The sequence below is a fragment of the Cervus canadensis genome, chromosome 10 (genome assembly GCF_019320065.1).
Source record: "Cervus canadensis isolate Bull #8, Minnesota chromosome 10, ASM1932006v1, whole genome shotgun sequence".
Classification (NCBI taxonomy): domain Eukaryota; kingdom Metazoa; phylum Chordata; class Mammalia; order Artiodactyla; family Cervidae; genus Cervus; species Cervus canadensis.
The window spans coordinates 76,074,056-76,092,989 of NC_057395.1; the positions used below are offsets into that span (position 1 = coordinate 76,074,056).

Sequence of the window (18,934 nt, forward strand, 5' to 3'; positions counted from 1 at the left end):
ATAACCTATCTTTATCTCCCTATACTTGCACATAGGTATATAGGTACCTACAGACATGAGTTAAATTGCTAACATTAAAGGGAGTTTTTAAAACTTTTTCAGCAAGCATATGTTCAGGCATTACTTTTACAATAAAAGTATCTGTGAGGTGTGTTTGTGAACAGACGCTAGTAAGAGTAGTTAGGCAAAAAATAAAAAAAGAAGTTGCATCAGAAATAGCCTGGGGGTTCAGAGCAATTACCTTGGAGTAAAAGCCACATGGTGTTGAAAGGCTGGGCGCTCCATTGGCTAGTTTTGTGACCTCAGGCAAGCGGTGGCTTTAGTGGCTTCCGTTCCTCAACTCTAGAGCAGAGGTTCCCAGCTGGGGGATTTTGCTCTCCCTGTGGTCGCCTCGAAATGTCTGGTGACATTTTTGGTTGCCACAACTGGGAGCAGGGCATGCTATGCTACCAGCCTCTAAACGGTAGACGCCAAGGGTGCAGCTAAGTATTCTACATTGCAGAGAGGACGCCAACCCTCCTTCCCTGCTCCATCTTGCACGAAGAATTATCTGGCCCCAAGGTCAGGGTCTAGTGGTGAGATTGAGAAATTGCATTCTAAAAAAGGGAAGAGTTCACCTTGCAGGGCTGAAGCCTGAGAGGGCACAACGTGCTTAATTAGCACAGACCCTGGCACAGAAGCAGCACTCAGTAAATGGGAACTACTATTTTTACCACTGGACTTCCCCTAAACTAAAAAAACTTTCAGTGGGGAGGAAGTGGTAGAACCAGAGATCAATTCAGCCGAATTCTGATTCTGGTGATTAACTGGACAGGATCCTGGATCCTTGCTAACAGCAACACAGGCCTTCGCAGGGTGTTTGCTTATTGGAGATGGCTCGGAAGGACTTCTAATTCCTCCTGGTTTGGGGTTTTGCTTTGGTCTCACTCACCTGCTACTAGTTCAGGAGCATTCCTGCTGAATTCTTCTCTGTCTCACGTATATTCAGCTATCTTTCTTGGGCAGGCATCTCCCTAGGGTTCAAAGACACACTCAAGTTTCTCTTGGAAAATCAAAGCCTGCCCTGAGCCTCACACACTTCCTCCAGCCCCCATCTTTCTTTTTTCACCTCTGTACATGAAATTCAAGAAATGCCTGCATTTGCTGCTACTCCATCTCCTTTCTTAGTCTTCTCCAGGGTGGTGTCCCTTGCAGACTCGCTTCAGCAAATTGGCTCTGGCCTAGACCAGCATCCTCCCCACTAATAATCATTAATCTTCATGCCTCATCTTGCTTCACTTCTTTGCTGCATTCAATGCTGTTGACCACTGACTTGAACACCGCCCTTGACCTTCCTGTCCTAGCCACTCCTGTTTTCCTCCTACCACTCTTCCTGTCTCCCTTGCTCATTCAATCTCTTCTTCCCAACTGTTATTAATGGAGATCTTAGAGGCCTGGGTCAAGGCCACACTATTCTCCCTCTGTCCATCCTGTTCTACTCCTTCGCTCAGCAATCTCACCCACTCCTTGCGTGCGTGCTCAGTAGTGACCGACTCTGCGGCCCCATGGACGGTAGTCTGCCAGGATCTTCACTTATCTCCTAGTCCTGCTGCTGCTGCTGCTGCTAAGTCGCTTCGGTTGTGTCCGACTCTGTGCGACCCCATAGATGAGAGCCCACCAGGCTCCCCGTCCCTGGGATTCTCCAGGCAAGAACACTGGAGTGGGCTGCCATTTTCTCCTCCAGCGCATGAAAGTGAAAAGTGAAAGTGAAGTCGCTCAGTTGCGTCTGACTCTTAGCGACCCCGTGGACTGCCGCCTACCAGGCTCCTCCACCCATGGGAGTTTCCAGGCAAGAGCACTGGAGTGGGTGCCACTGCCTTCTCCGATCTCCTAGTCCAGAGACTCACAAATGCAACCATGGTCCTGACCATTCCTTTGAGCCACCCAAACCAGCAAATGTTGAACAGCCTGTTAGCTGTTTCTATTTGGTTTTCTCAAAACTCCCTGAAGTCAACACACTTGTGACTCATCTCATGATCTTCATCATGAACCTGGTCCAATTCCAGTGCCCTTGTCTCGTGAAAATGGCCCTGCCACCCATACAAGTGGGGAAGCCAGTAGTGGATTCCTCCACCCCAACAGCAATGCATGCCTGGATCCTGGATGACGTCAGCATCCTTCTCTCCCACACATCCTGCCCCCACCAGGACGGCATTCTCCTGTCTGGTCGCCTTAAGTCTCCTTTGTTTCTCTATAATACGCCATTCTTCCTGCTGCCAGACATCTGTTCAAATTACCCTCTACTTAACATCACACCAGCTTCCCTGGTGGATCAGATGGTAAAGAATCCGCCTGCAATGCAGGAGATGTGGGTTCGATCTCTGGGTGGGGTAGACCCACTGGAGAAGGAAATGTCTACTCACTCAGGTATTCTTGGCCTGGGACATCTCATGGACAGAAGACCCTGGTGGGTTACAGTCCATGGGATTGCAGAGTCCGACACGACTGAGTGACTAACACTTTTCACTGGTTTTTTCACTTTACATCACACAGCCTTGCTTACTGGAAATGCTTGAACCCACTGCTCTAAAGATCAAACCCAAATGCTTTAGCTTGGCTCACAGGGCCTGCACGCAGTCTGGCCCTGTCCATTGCCCCAGCCCAACACTGCCCGCTGTGCCCTTTGCTCTCTCTGCCCTCTCCTCACCGGGGTACCCTGTTCACCTCGCTTCAGCTCACCCGCTGCACTTCAGGGATGCCTTCCCTACCAGGCACTCACGGTCTGTTGTTACCTCCGTTACGGCACTTACTGTGGCTGTCATTTAAATCCTACCTTCCATCAGGAGTGCAGGAGGAGAAAAGGACAGTTAAGCTTTATGAGGCCACTGACCTGTTAGTTTGCTAATCGTTATATCCCTAGGACCTGGACACAGAACTTTCCACAGAGTGTTAGTCAGAGGTAAACCTTCAACAAAAAGAAGCTATGATTACAACCTCCCAAGTAGACACAGGCAGACAGCAAACTCTGGACTGGCCCCAGAGGACCTTCTGGAGGCAAAGTCCGTCGACCCTCACCCATCCCTTGTCCAGGGGTCTGATTTGACTTGATGGGCATTACCTGGGCCAATTCCTATTTTTTTTTTTTTTTTGGCCACACCTCTGGGCACATGGGATTTTAGTTTCCTGACCAGGGATCAAACCTGTGCCCCCTGCAGTGGAAGTGTGGAGTCAACCACTAGATTGCCAGGGAAAATAAAAGCGTTAAGTTGCTCAGTTGTGTCTGACTCTTTGCGAACCCATGGACTCCTCTGTCTGTGGGATTCTGCAGGCAAGAATACAGGAGTGGGTTGCCATTCCCCTCTCCAAGAGATCTTCCCGACCCAGGGATCAAACCCAGGTCTCCCACATTGCAGGCAATTCTTCACCATCTGAGCCACCAGGGCAGCTCAGGCCTCCAGGGAAGCCCCTTTTTAAATCTTTTGCTGTTGTGGTCACTTGGCATGCAGGGTATTAGCTCTGCAACCAGGGATTGGACCTGTGGCCCCTTCAGTGGAAACATGAAATCCTAACCAGGGAATTCCCTTCCTGGGCTAGTTCTTGAATGAAGACCCAAGTGTGGGTGGATGCCCCATAGCACAGGGGGTTCAATGTTTTGGTTACATCAGCAGCGTTTTTCACTCAAGTGGCCTGACTGCAGGGCTCAAGTAGGCAGTATTTCTCTCGGGACTACCTTGAGGTCAGCCCGGCTAAAGCAGAAGCCAAGACTTTAAGAAGCCAAACTGTCCCAGACAAAGAGAGACGACCACTAAGGTTTGGTTCTTGAATATGTATTTTTTACTGAAAAAATCATTCATAAATTAACATACAAAAATGTACAAACACATGAGTAAATAATGTAATGACAAAGGACTATATTTTTGTGAAAAGTGTTTTTTAAAACATCTTTAGATTTCAGTGCAAAAATGTACCCCTGGCACCTCTTAAAACATAAGAGCAAGCTCAAAAAATCGTAGTGATGGAAATAAGCTAGTTCAATGTCATCGTCATTGGTGAGTGGATACCATCAGTCCGTGTGGCTGTCGTTCAGCTACTGGGGTCTGTGGTGGAGCGGCTCTCATGGGAGGCCCTGTGTTGTCAAAATGAATAGCTTTGTGGACACTCCCTCCCCCGCAAAAAAATCAGCGTGAAAGAAAACTTTTCCTTGCACGCTGCAATCAAAAGACAAGGCTGATTTAAGCAGTCGTCCATTTGGTAGCCTTAAGGAATTTCAGCTGCCAAAATATGCGCAAGGTCACATTTGGTTCTTTTTTTAACATGATAATTTCACGCTACCAACAGCACACGGGGCTGGCTGTGATTTTTTTTTTTTTTTTTTGCTTTTACGTTTCCCCACTCAGTTTAGTGGATAAATGATTAACAGTGCACAGTTAAGAGATTTCACACGGATAAAACAAACTCACACATGATTGCAAGATGATTTAAGTCACCCAACTTCCAGCCCTGGAAAGACTTTTCCTTTTGTCCGCAAGCCAGCATTTTCTTTGCCAAATCAGGTGTTGTTAGCTTTCTGCCAGCATTTGTTCTTGATGGCAAATATGCTAATGAAAGGCTTCAAACACGGGCCTTCCCTGACCAATGATCAGTCTGCCCTGGCAAATTCTTCTAAAGGACATCGTAATTTTGTCACACTGAAAGCAGCTCACAGCTCTCAGAGAAAGAACAAGCCAGGCCAGCACAGAGGCCGGGAGGCGCATGGAGGAAGAGGGAAAGAAAATTTTTATTGCTTTAGGCACCATACGTCAAAAGGAAAACCAAGAGAACTTCCGTGTGTCGTGTTCCTTGTGAAGGTCTTTTAAAGCATGAAATGCTCAAAACTCTTTTAAAATATTATGATAACAACTTACCAGCGTGCTCAAGGGCAGGAATCTGCTCTCTCATATGAGCTGGTAAGAGCTTTTCAATGCGATTTCTTTTCTAAATAGCATTCTCGTCTTCGAAAGAACAAAAACACACACACAAAAAAACAAGGCCTGGCCAATCACTCCCACAGCTTGTGGGGATCATACGTCCATGGAACCCACACATGCAAAAACCCCAACCCACGTGTATATACACAAATATAGCCCCTACACACACATCCATGTAAACCATGAAAATTAAGGAAACTGAAGGCAAACAAGGCAATTTAAACAAAAACTATGAAGTACTCCTCAGAAAGTACTCTTTAGTATGGATACATAAATATGTCTCATGGAAAAGGACGGGGAGACCTGGTATCTCTCAAAATTCTGCAGGAGCCAAAGGGGACTATGAGGTGAGGGATTTGGCTCAGGGGGAAACTGAGGCACAAATTCAAATGCAATTTAGAATCTGACTTCAAAAAAGCACATGGGGGTGTGAAAGGAGCACTTGGGCTCCTGTGTCTGTCTGCCCGGCAGCTTTGTTAATCTAATCCCAAAGCTCTGATTTGGTCTAGCCTGGAGCCCAGTTGACCCACAGCACACAAGTATCACCTGCTCCCTGGCTGAGTTCCACATCATTCAGTTGCTCATGATTCAATGTATCGGGCTGGCCAAGAAGTTCATTTGGGCTTTCCCATACGATGGTACAGAATGACCCGAGTGAGCTTTCTGGCCAACCCATTACTAGTTAATAATGTTGACCAAAAAAAAAAAAAATTTTTTTCCAGAAACCAAAAAGGGGAATATTCAGAGGAATCCATTGAAGCTGGTTGGTAATTTAGGCACAGATTTCGGAAACTGTGGCCACGGTCCACAAGAGCAAGCGAAAGAAAGAGAAAAGAGAGAGAAAGTAGGAAAAACCAACACCCCCCACTCTCTCCTGATGAGGAGGAAAGGAAGAGACCCCAAGGTGAGCGATCCAGCGGTGTGCGGTGGGCCCACCTGACGGGCTGGCATCAAGCAGGACAGCACTGCACTAACACGGCTTCCTGTTCAGAGCAAGGCTGGGACCCCGGAGGATTGCCCAGCGGGGAAGAGAGAACCAAAGCCAAAGTCAAGAGCAACGCTTCTGGAAAAGGGGACGGGAGGTGAGGCAGAAGAAGTTGGCCCCTGGCAATAATGACTGGGCTGTTTTGTTCTGCTGTGACATGCTCTATATCCACTCCCTTCCACAGTGACAGCAACCGGGGAGATGCTGTCGTTCCCTTTTAGCCGAGTTCCTGTGTCTGCCAAACCAGTACAGGATCTGATGTATAAACCCTCGGTTTGAGTTGCAGCCGGCTAGAAAATCAAATTTAAAAAAAAAAAAAAAAAGGCATTTTACATGGCTTATTTACAATTATACTTCTTCAAGAAGTGATTGTTGCATGTCTATTTCTCTTTCCCAAGCCCTCCCCCTCCACCCTCAATCCCCACCCAATGCAGGTAATTTAGAAAAAAAGAGAGAGAGAGGGAGAGAGAGAGGGGACACCAGAGATGTAGAAGGATGGTTGTGTGTTTTCTTTTGCTCTTCCTAAAACACAGCTGCCCTGTGGCGGGTCTGCCTCTCTGCTCTGGAGGCCAAGAAGTTGCCCAGGCCGTTCTCGCCGCGGGAGAGGCTCCGGGGCGGTTCCGGTTCCGGTTCCGGTTGCGGAGGCCCGTGGCTGAGACGGGGCGGGAGGCCGGGGAGGAGGGCAGCAGGACAGACGGCGGTCTTGAGAAAAGGGCAGGTCAGTTCCCGGCCGCCTCCCTCCACCCCGGCGGGTCCAGACGGGGAAGGCGTTTTTGTGCGTGTGCTCTGTTCACATTTTTTTTTTCCTTGAACCCTGTGATCCTTCCGGAGGCGCTGGGTTTCCTGTTCTCTTCCTCTGTGGAGCGCCCCCCACGAGACGCGTCGCGGGCTGCTGTCCTGGGGGCGGTGGGGGAAGCCAACGACTGTTCCCTCCTCCTCAGTACTCAGCCACCTGAGCCAGCTCGGGTGTCAAGTTGACGGTAATGTTTTTGTACAAGGCGTCGTACGTGACGTTCGCGAAGTAGTTCAAGTTGTTGAGGCCGTCCACCGCCTGCCGCTCCTTGGACTTCCTCAGCAGCGCGTACCTGTGAGGCAGGGGGCACAGGGGGCGGCTCTGAGCCAGGGGCCAAGCGGCACAGACCGCAGGCGGGGGGCACGAGCCGGGAGACCACGCTCCTGCCCGGCCCTGCAGGGTGGGTCATCAGCCCTGCGGCTCCTCCAGGCCGCGTGCCATTATCAGGACTGGAAACACCTCCTATTTCACGTGACCTGTTGGACTTCATGTAATGCGCCTGCCCCTCGGCAGATGAGGAAACCGAGGTTCACAATCCTAACTGGCCCCGGGAAGTGAGAGGCAAGATGTTAAATAGGGGGGACGAGAAAGTTCCATCTGTATTCAGTGCCCTTACTCCCCAGGAAAACAGTTCATGCAGTCGGATCGACTGTCGTGAGGACAGCCCTCTCAACAATTAACAAAACAGGCAAGAGCCACCCCTGAGGACCCGGAGGTGCAGGCTATCCACTGGCTCTGCTCAGCCCAATGGAGTTTTTTTTATTGAAGGTGTGCAGGGTGATAAAGCAGCTGCAGCCACCTAAACAGAGGCTCAGGGACCCTTCCAGAACCGAGCTAGCAGAGAGGGTGCCAGACTCTGTCACATGAGCGTGAGTTACACAGGGACTTTGACCCGAATGGGTTTTTCTCCAACTCCCTGAAGGCTACACCGCAGACAACTACAAAGCTTAAGTGCAGAAGGAGTGATTTCCTAGAAGATCTTATGATCACATTTTTCACCAGTAGCATCACTTTGCCCCCAAACACCTGCCTCACACTTAAATGAGTGATAAACAGGAACTCTCAAACAGCTGTCTGAACAGGACCTTGGAACGGGTGAGGAGCAAGCCCAGGGACTGCAGTGCTTGAGGACCCTGGAGATACAGGACTTTCGTATGACGAATAAACAAGCTGCACCAACCTTCCAAGAAACTGGACCTCTCCTCGATGGTGATGAGGAATGGACTTGTACTTCCCTGTGTCACCCTCTGGCCGACTCACAGAATAGCCTGCGTTCTGGACTCTGTCCAAGACAAAGAAGATGGGCTTTTGGGTAAAATAATCAAGTCTGACAGGTGAGACCAAACCGATCCCAAGGCTGAGGAACGCCAAACTGAACAACAGTGCTTTTTTGACAGCTATATATTCAAGTCATTTTCCTTCTGGGTAAGTTCATGGTTTTAGAAAAGGAGTCTACAATACGAAAAGTTTTGAAGAAGAAGAGAAATTAAAAATTCCCAAGGTCTGACACGGGGTCTCAGTGACAGGTACAACTGTGTGAGTTCCCCTGCAGACAGGTGCAAACATGCCCCCTCTGGGTCACTGTGTTTGTTGTTTAGTTGCTAAGTCACATCTGACTCGTTTGTGACCCTGTGGACTTGTAACCCCCCAGGCTCCTCTGTCCACAGAATTTCCCAGGCAAGAGTACTGGAGTGGGTTGCCATTTCCTTTTCCAGGGGATCTTCCTGACCCAGGGATCGAACCTGTGTCTCTTATGTCTCCTGCACTGGCAGGTGGATTCTTTACCCTCTGAGCCACCTGGGAAGCCCAAAATGGCAGAGTATCTGCATATAACCCACACACATCCTCCAGCAGACCTTAAATCATCTCTAGCGTCAATGCTGTGTAAATAGTTGCTTGCAGGGAACAAATCCAAGTTTTGATTTTTGGAACGTTTTGGAATCTCCCCCCCACCCTCCATCCATAGTTGGTTGAATCCTCAAATTCAGAACCGGCGGCTATGGAGGGCTGACAGGGTGAAGATGTGTTCTCCTTCTCATTTGATAAATACGTATGAAATGCCTACTGTGTGCCTGTAATTGTGTGGGGGTGCTGGGGAAAACCAATCACACATTCCTGGCCTGAGGGACTCCTTGCTGAGCTGGGGAAAGAACAAGATGAGCTGGCAGGACAGATGTCCTAGGGGAGCCCAACTAGATTCAGAAACCAGTCAAACCAGTACGGAAAAGCTGCTCATCCTCACTAGGTTCCTAAGAAACCCAAATTAAAAGGATGAGATGCCATTTTTACCTAACAGACTGAGAAAGAATTGTCCAGGAGCTGCTGTGCTGAAATGGGGCACAAATTTCAATGGTCATTTATATCCAAAAGCAGGTGGTGCAGTAAGAAAATTTGTACGCTTATGTACTGTTGGTCACAATACTTTTGCAGTCTTTTCTGGAGGAAAATCGGACAATAACTATCAAAATTTTAAAAGTGCATTTACTTCTTGACTCTGCAGTTCTGCAACCAGGAAATTAACCTACAGAAATATTTGCACATGTGAACAAAAGATGCTCAAAATTAAACACCACTGTTCATCAATAGGAGAGGATTAAAAATAAACTGCTGTCTACACAAGGAAATACCACAGAATTATAATAATAATGAAATGGCTCTCTGTATTGACATGATTGGAAGGGGAAAAGGAATGTGTCTGGGCTGTTTATGTATGAATAGAAAGAACTATAAAGAAAGAAACTGCTTGTTCAAATGGCTACTTCCTGGGAAGGAAACAGGGTAACAATGGGGATTAGGACTTACACTCTTTTGTTTACATGCATGCGTGCATGCTAAGTCACTTCAGTTGTGTCCAATTCTTGGTGACCCTATGGACTGTAGCCCGCTATGCTCCTCTGTCCATGGAGTGGGGGTCACCATGCCCTCCTCCAGGGGATCTTCCTGACCCAGGGATCAAACCTGTGTTTCCGTCGACTCCTGCATTGCAGGTGGATTCTTTACCGCTGAGCCACCGGGGAAGCCCATTTATATACTTCTGTATTACTGAATTTTTACCAGCCTCCTCTGAATCCAACTTATACTCTCATTATTATATATAGTTGTTCCTCAGTCTCCAGGTGGGGGGGACTGGTTCCAGCACCCGCCTTGCAGTTACTAAAATCCGAGGATGCCCAAGTCCCTTATGTAAAAATGGTGTAGTTGCCGGGCTGCTGTTTGGTTGCTCAGTTGTGTCCAACTCTTTGTGACCCCATGGACTTCAGCCCGTCAGGCTCCTCCTCTGTCTACGGGATTTCCCAGGCGAGAACACTGGAGTGGGTTGCCTTTTCCTTCTCTAGGAGATATTCCCAACCCAGGGATCAAACCAGCATCTCCTGTGCTGGCAGGCGGATTCTTTACTGCTGAGCCAACAGGGAAGCCCCTACTATTTACTTACTATTTACAAATAGTACAAAAATACTATTTGACACTACTCATACATGAGACTGTTCCTACAGACAAAATATGAGCCTTACCTGATGGCATGGATAAATCTGTGTAAATATAACTCATATCTGACCTCTGGTTTGGGGAGGTTTCAGTGCAATGGGCTATGTGTGTAAAGTACACATCAGATTTCTAAGATTTAGTAAGGAAAAAAGTGAATGTAGAATATCTCATTAATATTTTATATTAAAAGAAATTTTATATGGATTGCATGTTGAAATGGTATTATTTTGGATATACTGTGGTAAGTATAATTGTTAAAATATTTTTATTAATATAATAAATTAATTTCACCTTTTTCCTTTTTAAAATCTTTCTAAATGGAGCTACTAGAACATTGAAAATTAAATACATGGCTTAACGCGTCATATTCCCTAGGCAGTGCTGGTCTGGAGAGCCTAAGGGAGCGTTTCTAGTAGACATCAGAAGAAGGGCCAATACCTGTTCCACAGGTCGTCATCTTCTCCACCCCACCCCCAGAACGCGTTAGGAAAGCCGTTGATCTTCCGAAACTGTTCCACTGTTAAGCCGCTTACTCCACCAAAGAACTCAGTATAAGGAAGCCTAAAAGGAGATGTATGGCATCAATCATCTGTGCATGAAAGGGTGTTCTCTTTTTCCCCCCCAAGAACAGGCCATCTCATGGGAGAACTAAGTCTTAAGTAAAACAATACTCTCTGTGCTACTGCCCCGAACCACCTGAAATGGTTTCCTTGGGCCAAATGCATCAACCCGAGTAACTACTTAAATTTCTTTTCTAATTGATTTTTTTTTTAATCACAGCTTTATTGAGACAGAACTGACATACCATATAACTTACCCATTTATTTATTGATTGGTTTGGTCTGAGTGTGGCAGGTGGGGTCTTTGATCTTTGTTGAAGTATGTGGGATCTAGTCTCCTGACCAGGGATCAAACCTCGGTCCCCCACATTGGAGGCAAGGAGTCTTAGCCACTGGACCACCAGAGAAGTCCCTAATTTACTTATTTAAGGTGTATAATTCAATGGGTTTTTTTTTTTAATATATTCATGGAGATTTGCAACCATGGCCACAATCAGTGTTAATCAATTTCATCACCCCCCCCGCCCCCCCGCCCCAAGAAGCCTTGTACCCACCATCAGCAGTCAGTCACTCATTTCTCCCTACTCCCCTCAACCCTATGCAACCACTATTCTTCCTTCCGTCTCTATAGATCTGCCTATTCTGGACATTTCATACAAACGGAATCATATAATACCCAGTCTTTTGTAGCTAGTTTTCTTTCACTGAGCATAACGTTTTCTAGTTCCATCCAGGCTGTCACATCTATCGGTACTTCATTTCTTCTTATTGTGAAATAGCATTCCATCGTATGGATGCAGACACTGCATTTCGTTTGTCCATTCATCAGTAGATTGCGATTCACGTTGGAGCTAATCTGATTTGTTCATCCTTGCATCTTTCATCATCCTTCTAAATTTAACCTCTTTAATTAAAAGGAAATGATACTCACAGATACATATACTTATCCAGTTTAGTTGCAAAGTGCCTTGGCATCTGTCCACATCCATAATAGTTACGATCACTTTCTGGTATGTGATCCACGTCATGAAAAATGAGGCAGTCCCAGTCCAAGTCCTTCATTGCTTCTTGAAAACCCACATTAAAAAGCATGGCTCGATTAAAGGGTTGGGTGCCAACCTAAAAGCAGCAGAACTTTATTTTTAAAAGGACTCTTGAAGAATAATCTTTGCTGCCTCAGCCCTGCCTAAAGGAGAGCTTATTGAGAGAACACTGGGCCAGAAGGGAGGTGGGTCCTGCCTGGTTCATCACTGACTCACCATCACTTGACCTCTGGCCTCAACTTCCTCAGGAATAAAAAAGGGTGATAAGGATAAACCTAAGCCTCTCTCTCCCAAGGCCATTTGAAGGCAGGCAGACAGTGAGCTGTGTAACGGCATTTAGAAGGGTACCCAACTCCCTACACAGAAGGAAGAACCACACGGCCATTTCTACCTGCAGCCCCTTATCTCACGGGAATTTCCTGGGTCTGAAATGTAAAGACAATACCCAAAGCGGTTCCAGCTAAACCAGCCCACAAGAGGCCTTTGTTCAAGGGTAAACGAAGTTCCAGGCAGCACTCAGACCTGCTGGGACTGAACATCTCCACGGAGGAGCGCAGGACACCCTCTGCTCCCTGCCCCCCACAGGGCCACTCAATCGTTGAGTTTTCGATCTTATGGGCTCTTAACCCCAAGGATGGATCAGCTTGAAGCTCTCTCAGCTGTAGTCTCGGAAGAGAAAGAAGAGAGAAGAAAGGGCCACTCACTTGCTCCACCACATAAAACGCAAACCGCAGGCGCTGGCGCTGGAGCATGGGAATGAGGTGTCGGAGCAGGACCGGGAGGTGCTCGTGGCGGTTCCGGAAGGGGACAAGGATGGCCACCTGCAGCGGGTCACAGCGACAGAGGCCGCCCGGTCAGCGAGTCCCCTCGACTGCTCCCGCAGCATTGGGGCCCAGCTCACCTGGGGGGCTCCGGGGAGCTGACTTACCCTCCACTTCTCTCAGTCGCCCTTTATGTCAATAGTATCTCCTGTTTCTTTATTCTAGTGCAGCTTGTTTGAGAACAATGTGGGTGTGCCTGTCCTAACCACTAGACTAAGAGATTAGGGGGGTAGGTGAGATGTCTTAACACTTCTTTATATCAGAGCAAAGCCTTGTTCTGTGTCTTGTATATTCTCCAGGCAAGAATACTGGAGTGGGTAACCATTCCCTTCTCCAGGGGATCTTCCTGACCCAGGGGTTGTCCCACATTGCAGGTGGATTCTGAGCCACCTGGGAAACCCTGTATTATCATCACATATACTAAATGAATACTTTTAACTGACATGAAAAAATATTTATATATATATATATATTTAACGCTGGTCATTAAACTGATTTTACATCCCAGTGACGGGGTGGAAACACTACTTTGTTCCAGATCTGTTCTGATCACTGTTGCACTATACAGGGCTGGCATGGAATAAGCACTTTACTAAACACTTGTTGAAAGAATTGACTTAAGTCAGTGTCATAAGCTTGAGCCACACTACTGATGTCTCCTGATTACAGTCATGCAGGAAAAAAAAAAAATTCTCAGTATCAGGCTAGATAGTTCTGCTTTTTACTCCACTAGATTCATGGCAACAATGCCAAATAAAAGCGCTGAATTTGTGAAGATGGCTTCTGCAAATCTATCAGGAGAGACCCACCCTCCCCCGATTCCCCCACTGCTTAGCCAATATTCCTGGACGGAAGGAAAAGGGTCCTGGTTCAGTGACCAGAACAATGTGTATGTCTGCGGCTATAGCAGTGTCCTCAGGGAAACCCACTCCTCCAATATGTTCCCATCAGATGCAAATCCTTTGCAGTAAGTGATAAGTAGGGTACAAATTACAAAATGTCAGAGTGAAATCCATGGTGATGGCAACTGCCAGGTAGGCTTCCCAGCACCTGGGGTCTGACCCCACCCCTACCTTCCATCGAGGCACGCAATCCGACGGCTTCCAGTGACCGCCCAGCTTGATGGTTGGGTCTTTAGAGAAGAGTTCATGGATGGCATCCATTCCAATCTCACTCATATTTATGTCTATCGGGCCCTCTGAAGAGAGATGGGGGAAAAAAGATAATAAGAGGCCACGAAATTCCTACGTTCAGGGTTGTAATCTCTGGAGTAGTTCAGTGCTTTTTCAGTGGGTTGTGTTTTTTAACAAGGATGGGGGTCCCTACGTCTGCTTCCCAACCCATTGGGTTTCAGTTCATCCCTATTACTGGGTAAAGCGGCAAACCAAGAAATAAAGACTTGGAAGTTCTGCTTCTGCCAAGGATGTAGAAAGAAATGAAGACCAAGGACAACAGCAGCTGAACTTCTCAAAGAGGAAGGAGAAGAGCAGCTGATCTTGGTAGCAACTCTGTGCGCTCCTGAGGCGGGTGCAGACATGCTGTCCCAATTTACTGATCAGTGACCCTGACTGGTCATGGCCAAACTCATAACACGCATCATCTTGGACTCAAGTCAAGAACACAGTCCAAGAAGCCCCAAAGCACAGGAAAGGTGTAACGTACACTGTCCTTGCTTTAGATTACACACATTCTAAGAAGGAAAGGGGAAGGGAAGAGGAAGAAGAAGAGGAAAAAGGAAGAGAAAGAAAACATGCAAGAATTTTTCTTAACCAGCACTTTGTTAAGAAAATAACTTCCCTCATATTAAATGAGTTATACAATTGGTGTGAGATTTATAGTAAAAGACAAAGCTGGTTGCCTACACTTTCTCAAGGATATCTTAACAGACCTCAAGTTACAAAGGAAGTGGAACATGTAAAGCAAAGAGTGAAAAATGTGGTGGAAGATGGCACCAGGAACACAGGCAACCCTGCAGACGGGCTGGAGAGGAGCCAGGACCCGTGTAACCTTCATAGCTCCTATTTCCAAGGGCCAGGAGGCGTTCAAAATCTCTCTATAAGTAGACATATCGAGAGATCAAGAACACTCTTCCTTTTATTTTAATCAAATAGAAGGTCATTGGTTTTAAAAGCAGAGGAAGACAAGCAAGCACTCTACTCACTCATGGAAGGGAGCCTTTCGGGACAGGTATGGTTTGCAAAGTAGGTGAAGTCTTCAGGAAGAAAAGTCGTGGTCTGTAGGAAGGATTCGCTGTGGTTCAAGTCGAGAGGATAATCTAGAGAGGAAAGAAAAGAAAAGGCAGCTCCGATGGGTCTAAGTCATCATTTCTGCAATTCTCAGATACCCCCCAAACAAGGATTTTTCTAAGTCATTATCCTTCCTTGAGGCAGGATGTTGACTTAGCCCTTCAGCTAAAATTTGAATACATCAATAGAAATGTTAATCAGATGATACTATTTCACCAGTGTTTCTATTCTTACTGTTATTATAGCTTTATATGCAGTCAGTTCATAGTCAAACAACCCTATAACATAATTAAAAAACAGAAACCAGCATGCCCTCCCATGTCTTTCTGAAATGAAATGCTCTCACTTCTCTTAGTCAACTACCTTAGTATTTTGGGCTTCCCTGGTGGCTCAGATGGTAAAGAATCTGCCTGCAATGCAAGAGACTTGGGTTCGATCCCTGGGTTGGGAAGATTCCCTGGAGAAGGGATAGGCTACCCACTCTAGTATCCGTGCCTGGAGGATCCCATGGACAGAGGAGCCTGGCGGGCTACTGTCCATGGGGCTGCAAAGAATCGGACACAACTGAGCAACTAACATGTACATATATGCATACCTTAGTATTTATCTCCATCAGCCTACACAGCCAATCTTTTCTTTTTTTGGGGGGGTGTTCTTACTTTATTGCGGTATAGTTGCTTTAAAATGTTGTGTTAGTTTCTGCTGTACGGCAAAGTCAACCAGGCATCCGTTCACATACATCACCTCTTTTTATTTGGATTTCCTTCCCACTTAGGTTACCACAGAGCATGAGAGTTCCCTGTGCTATACAGTAGGCTCTTAATAGTTATCCATTTTATACATAGTATCAATAGTGTATCTATGTCAATCTCCAATCTCCTAATTCACCCCACACCCACCTTGGTACACATATACTTATTTTCTATGTCTGTGTCTCTAATTCTGCTTTGCAAATAAGATCAGCAGTACCATTCTTTTCTAGATTCCACATATGTGTGTTCCTAATGCACGACACTTGTTTACTTTCTGCCTGACTTCACTTTGTATGACAGTCTCTCGGTCCATCCACGTCTCTGCAGATGGCACAGTTTTGTTCCTTTTCATGGTACACAGTTGATCTCGATGCTTCGTTTTTAGGTCTGTTAACTTCTCACTATGGGGGAAGAAGGTTTCGTACCCTTCCTCCCCTGCCCCCACCACAGACATACCCTTCCTATCCTCCAGTATCCCTACAGTCACACACGCTAATTGTGGTTAGGACAATCTTCAGTATTTTTATGATGATATTCAATAAACACTCTCTGTTGCTGAGAAATGTGGAAAGGATGATTATGTTTCCTTTCCTGCAAACTGTCCCCCCCCCCCCCGCGCCCCCCCGGAGTAACTGTCTTGTTTTCCTGTTTGCTTAGTTTTACGTGGAATGATGACAAGTGGATGTTTTGCCCTTTGCCACTTCACTTCCCCTCGAGACACAGGCATCGGGTCTTCCTCTTGCTAGGAAGGTCCAGCGCCTCCCGACCCACTCCAGTCTGGACGGCTTTTCCTGGGAGCGTGATCCACTAGTGCTACTCTGGGATCTCCCTTCATCAGTGGCCAGGGGAGTCCATTCACCTCCCGAGAGTGTCGAGCCTCAGTTTTCCTAACTTCAACTTCTTTGTTATCCCTCAGTAAAGAACATTCTTCCAGTGGCTTCCTAAAAGCGGGGAAACGGAAGTGATTTTGAAACCCTGGATATCTGATTATTTTTATTCTTTCTCACTTGATACATGGGTTTTACAGAATTCTAGGCTGGAGATAAATTTTCCTTTGGAATTGTAAAGGTGCTGTTCCACTTCCTTCTAGAGTCCCCTGGGCCTGTTAAGTCCAAAGTCATTCCAATTCCTGTTCTTTGTAAAAGGTGACAGTAATTTCTTTCTGGAAGTGTGAAGAACTTTCTCTTTGTTCAGGAAATTTGATATTGGCGTGTCTGCTCCACTGTGTTGGCAATGTTGTGGCCTCTAAAGTCTGGGGATTCAAGTCCTGTTCAAGAATTTTTCAGAGGTATCACTGTGGTGATGATTTCCTGCCTTCTGTATTCTGGGCTCTCTTCCTGGAGGACAGAAATATGACTTAGATGTTGGGCCTCCTGGCCTTATAATTTCCTCATCTTTTCTACCTGACTTTCTATCCTGCCATTTCTCTGCTCTACCTTCGGAGAGATTTCCTCAATTGTATCTAGTCCTTTTAATTATCATTTCCTGCTATTACGTTTTTTTAATTTCCAAGTGTCCCTTTAATTTTCCGAATGTTCATCTTTTTCGGTATCTTGTTCCATGTTGACAATCCTTTTCCTCTGACCCTTGAGAACATATGTGATGGTTAAGTTTTCTCCTCCCAGCATATTGTTTCTTCCAATTTGTTACTTGTTTTGATTGCCAGCACAGTGGCGCTTGGCCATATGCTAATATTTAAGAGTGGGGCTCGTTATCACCTAACTGGAAGGGTCTGGATGGAGGTTCTTCACTGGAGGGCGTTCTGGTCAGAGGTTTGGATGGGAAACCTCCAGGGTCAGTATCTTTGGGTCTTTCTTCTTGGTCCGGTCAGGTTCCCCAGAGAAGTCATTCTACTCTCCTGCCAGAATGGTACAGTCTTTGTTACAAGCATCCTGAAACAGGAAGAGGAAAAGCTGGGGGCACCTTGAAAAAAGTCAGGTGCCCCAGCTGACAGGCTCTCTGTTTTACGATCTCTGGCTGGAGGTTATCCAGTCTCCAGTACTTTGCCAGGTTGGGGGATGGAATATCGGACTGCTTTTTAAACAGCTTTCAACCCATCTTTATCTTAGTTGCCACCTTTATTTTTATCTCCAGAAAATACCTGATATTCTAAACTTCTGAGCTTCTGAGCGATTTTGGGCTATCAACTACGGGGTGGTTGCACATTAGCAGTGAGTTTTCTTGGGTCTGTCAAGTCCTTTATCACTGGTCCATCTGCTTTCCAACTTCCATAATTTTTTGAGGTGGTCTCCTTTCTTGTGCTTCTCATTTTTAAGGGTTTACAGCACTAAACACCCATACATACACACAGTATCTGCTGTTATTTCAGTGACGTTTTAACTTTATTGCAAATGCCTTTTTTCTAGAGGGAGGCATGAAGAGGGTCTTCCAATCTCTTATCTTTTTACAGATAAAGAAAGTGAGGCACCGTATACAGAACTCCTATGAGAGTTGCCTATGCAAGTCTGAGACCTGATTAAACGATGGGTTGATGACCTTGACATCTGTCGCCGTCGTTTAGTTGCTCGGTGTGTCTGACAATTTTGTGACCCCGTGGACTGTAGCCCACCAGGCCCCTCTGTTCACGGGGATTCCCAGGCAAGAATACTGGAGTGGGTTGCCATTTCCTTCTTCAGGAGATCTTCTCAACCCAGGGATTGAACTTGCGCCTCCTACATTCTTTACCACTGCACCACCAGGCAAGTCCCATCTCAGAAGATGAGAGGCCCCAGAATACGTGGTGGTTAGTTTTTATGGGCTTGGTATTTCATGGGTTAATGAGTGGGAGGATTATTGCAACTATCTTCAGGAAGGGGTGGAGGTTTTCAGGAACTGGGTCACCGCCCACTTTTCGACCTTTGATGGTCAGCCTCAGAACTGTCATGGTACCTATGGTTTGTCATTCAGCTTGCGGATGTGTTACAATGAACTTCACTGAGGCTCAAAGTCTAGCGGAAGTCGACTCATCCACCATCTTGGACCTAGTTGGTTCTACCCAGTTTATGTCATATTCAACAGCTACGTCATTCTTTTAAAGGCTGTGCCCTGCCCTCCTTCCCTCCTGTTTCACCAGCAGCAAGCAGGAAACAAAAGACCACTTATTTTTTTCTTCTGGCTACTAAATTAATAATGTCATTGTTAAAAAAAAGAAAACCTCAAATATACAAGTTCTAAGTGAAAGTCCATAACCTTGCCCTCCATCTCGAAGAACCCCCACCCCACCAAACCCTAATTCCATCAATTGTAATTTTCAATTCTTTACGTAAAAATTTAAACAAAATCTACCTTCCCACTAGCAGTAG

General features: G+C 46.4%; 1 protein-coding gene across 1 annotated transcript in view; it reads right to left on the reverse strand.

Annotated features, from left to right (window-relative positions):
* Positions 1-3,790: 3,790 nt before the first annotated feature.
* B4GALT5 (beta-1,4-galactosyltransferase 5) overlaps positions 3,791-18,934 on the reverse strand; it is a 73,116-nt gene continuing 57,972 nt past the window's right edge. Inside the window, exons 3-9 of the mRNA XM_043479096.1 lie at positions 14,796-14,909; positions 13,708-13,832; positions 12,518-12,634; positions 11,702-11,889; positions 10,649-10,771; positions 7,905-8,006; positions 3,791-7,016 (exon numbers count right to left, since the gene is read on the reverse strand). Of these exons, the coding sequence (XP_043335031.1) occupies positions 6,869-7,016; positions 7,905-8,006; positions 10,649-10,771; positions 11,702-11,889; positions 12,518-12,634; positions 13,708-13,832; positions 14,796-14,909 (917 nt within the window). The 3' untranslated portion in view covers positions 3,791-6,868. The remainder of the gene's footprint in view (positions 7,017-7,904; positions 8,007-10,648; positions 10,772-11,701; positions 11,890-12,517; positions 12,635-13,707; positions 13,833-14,795; positions 14,910-18,934) is intronic.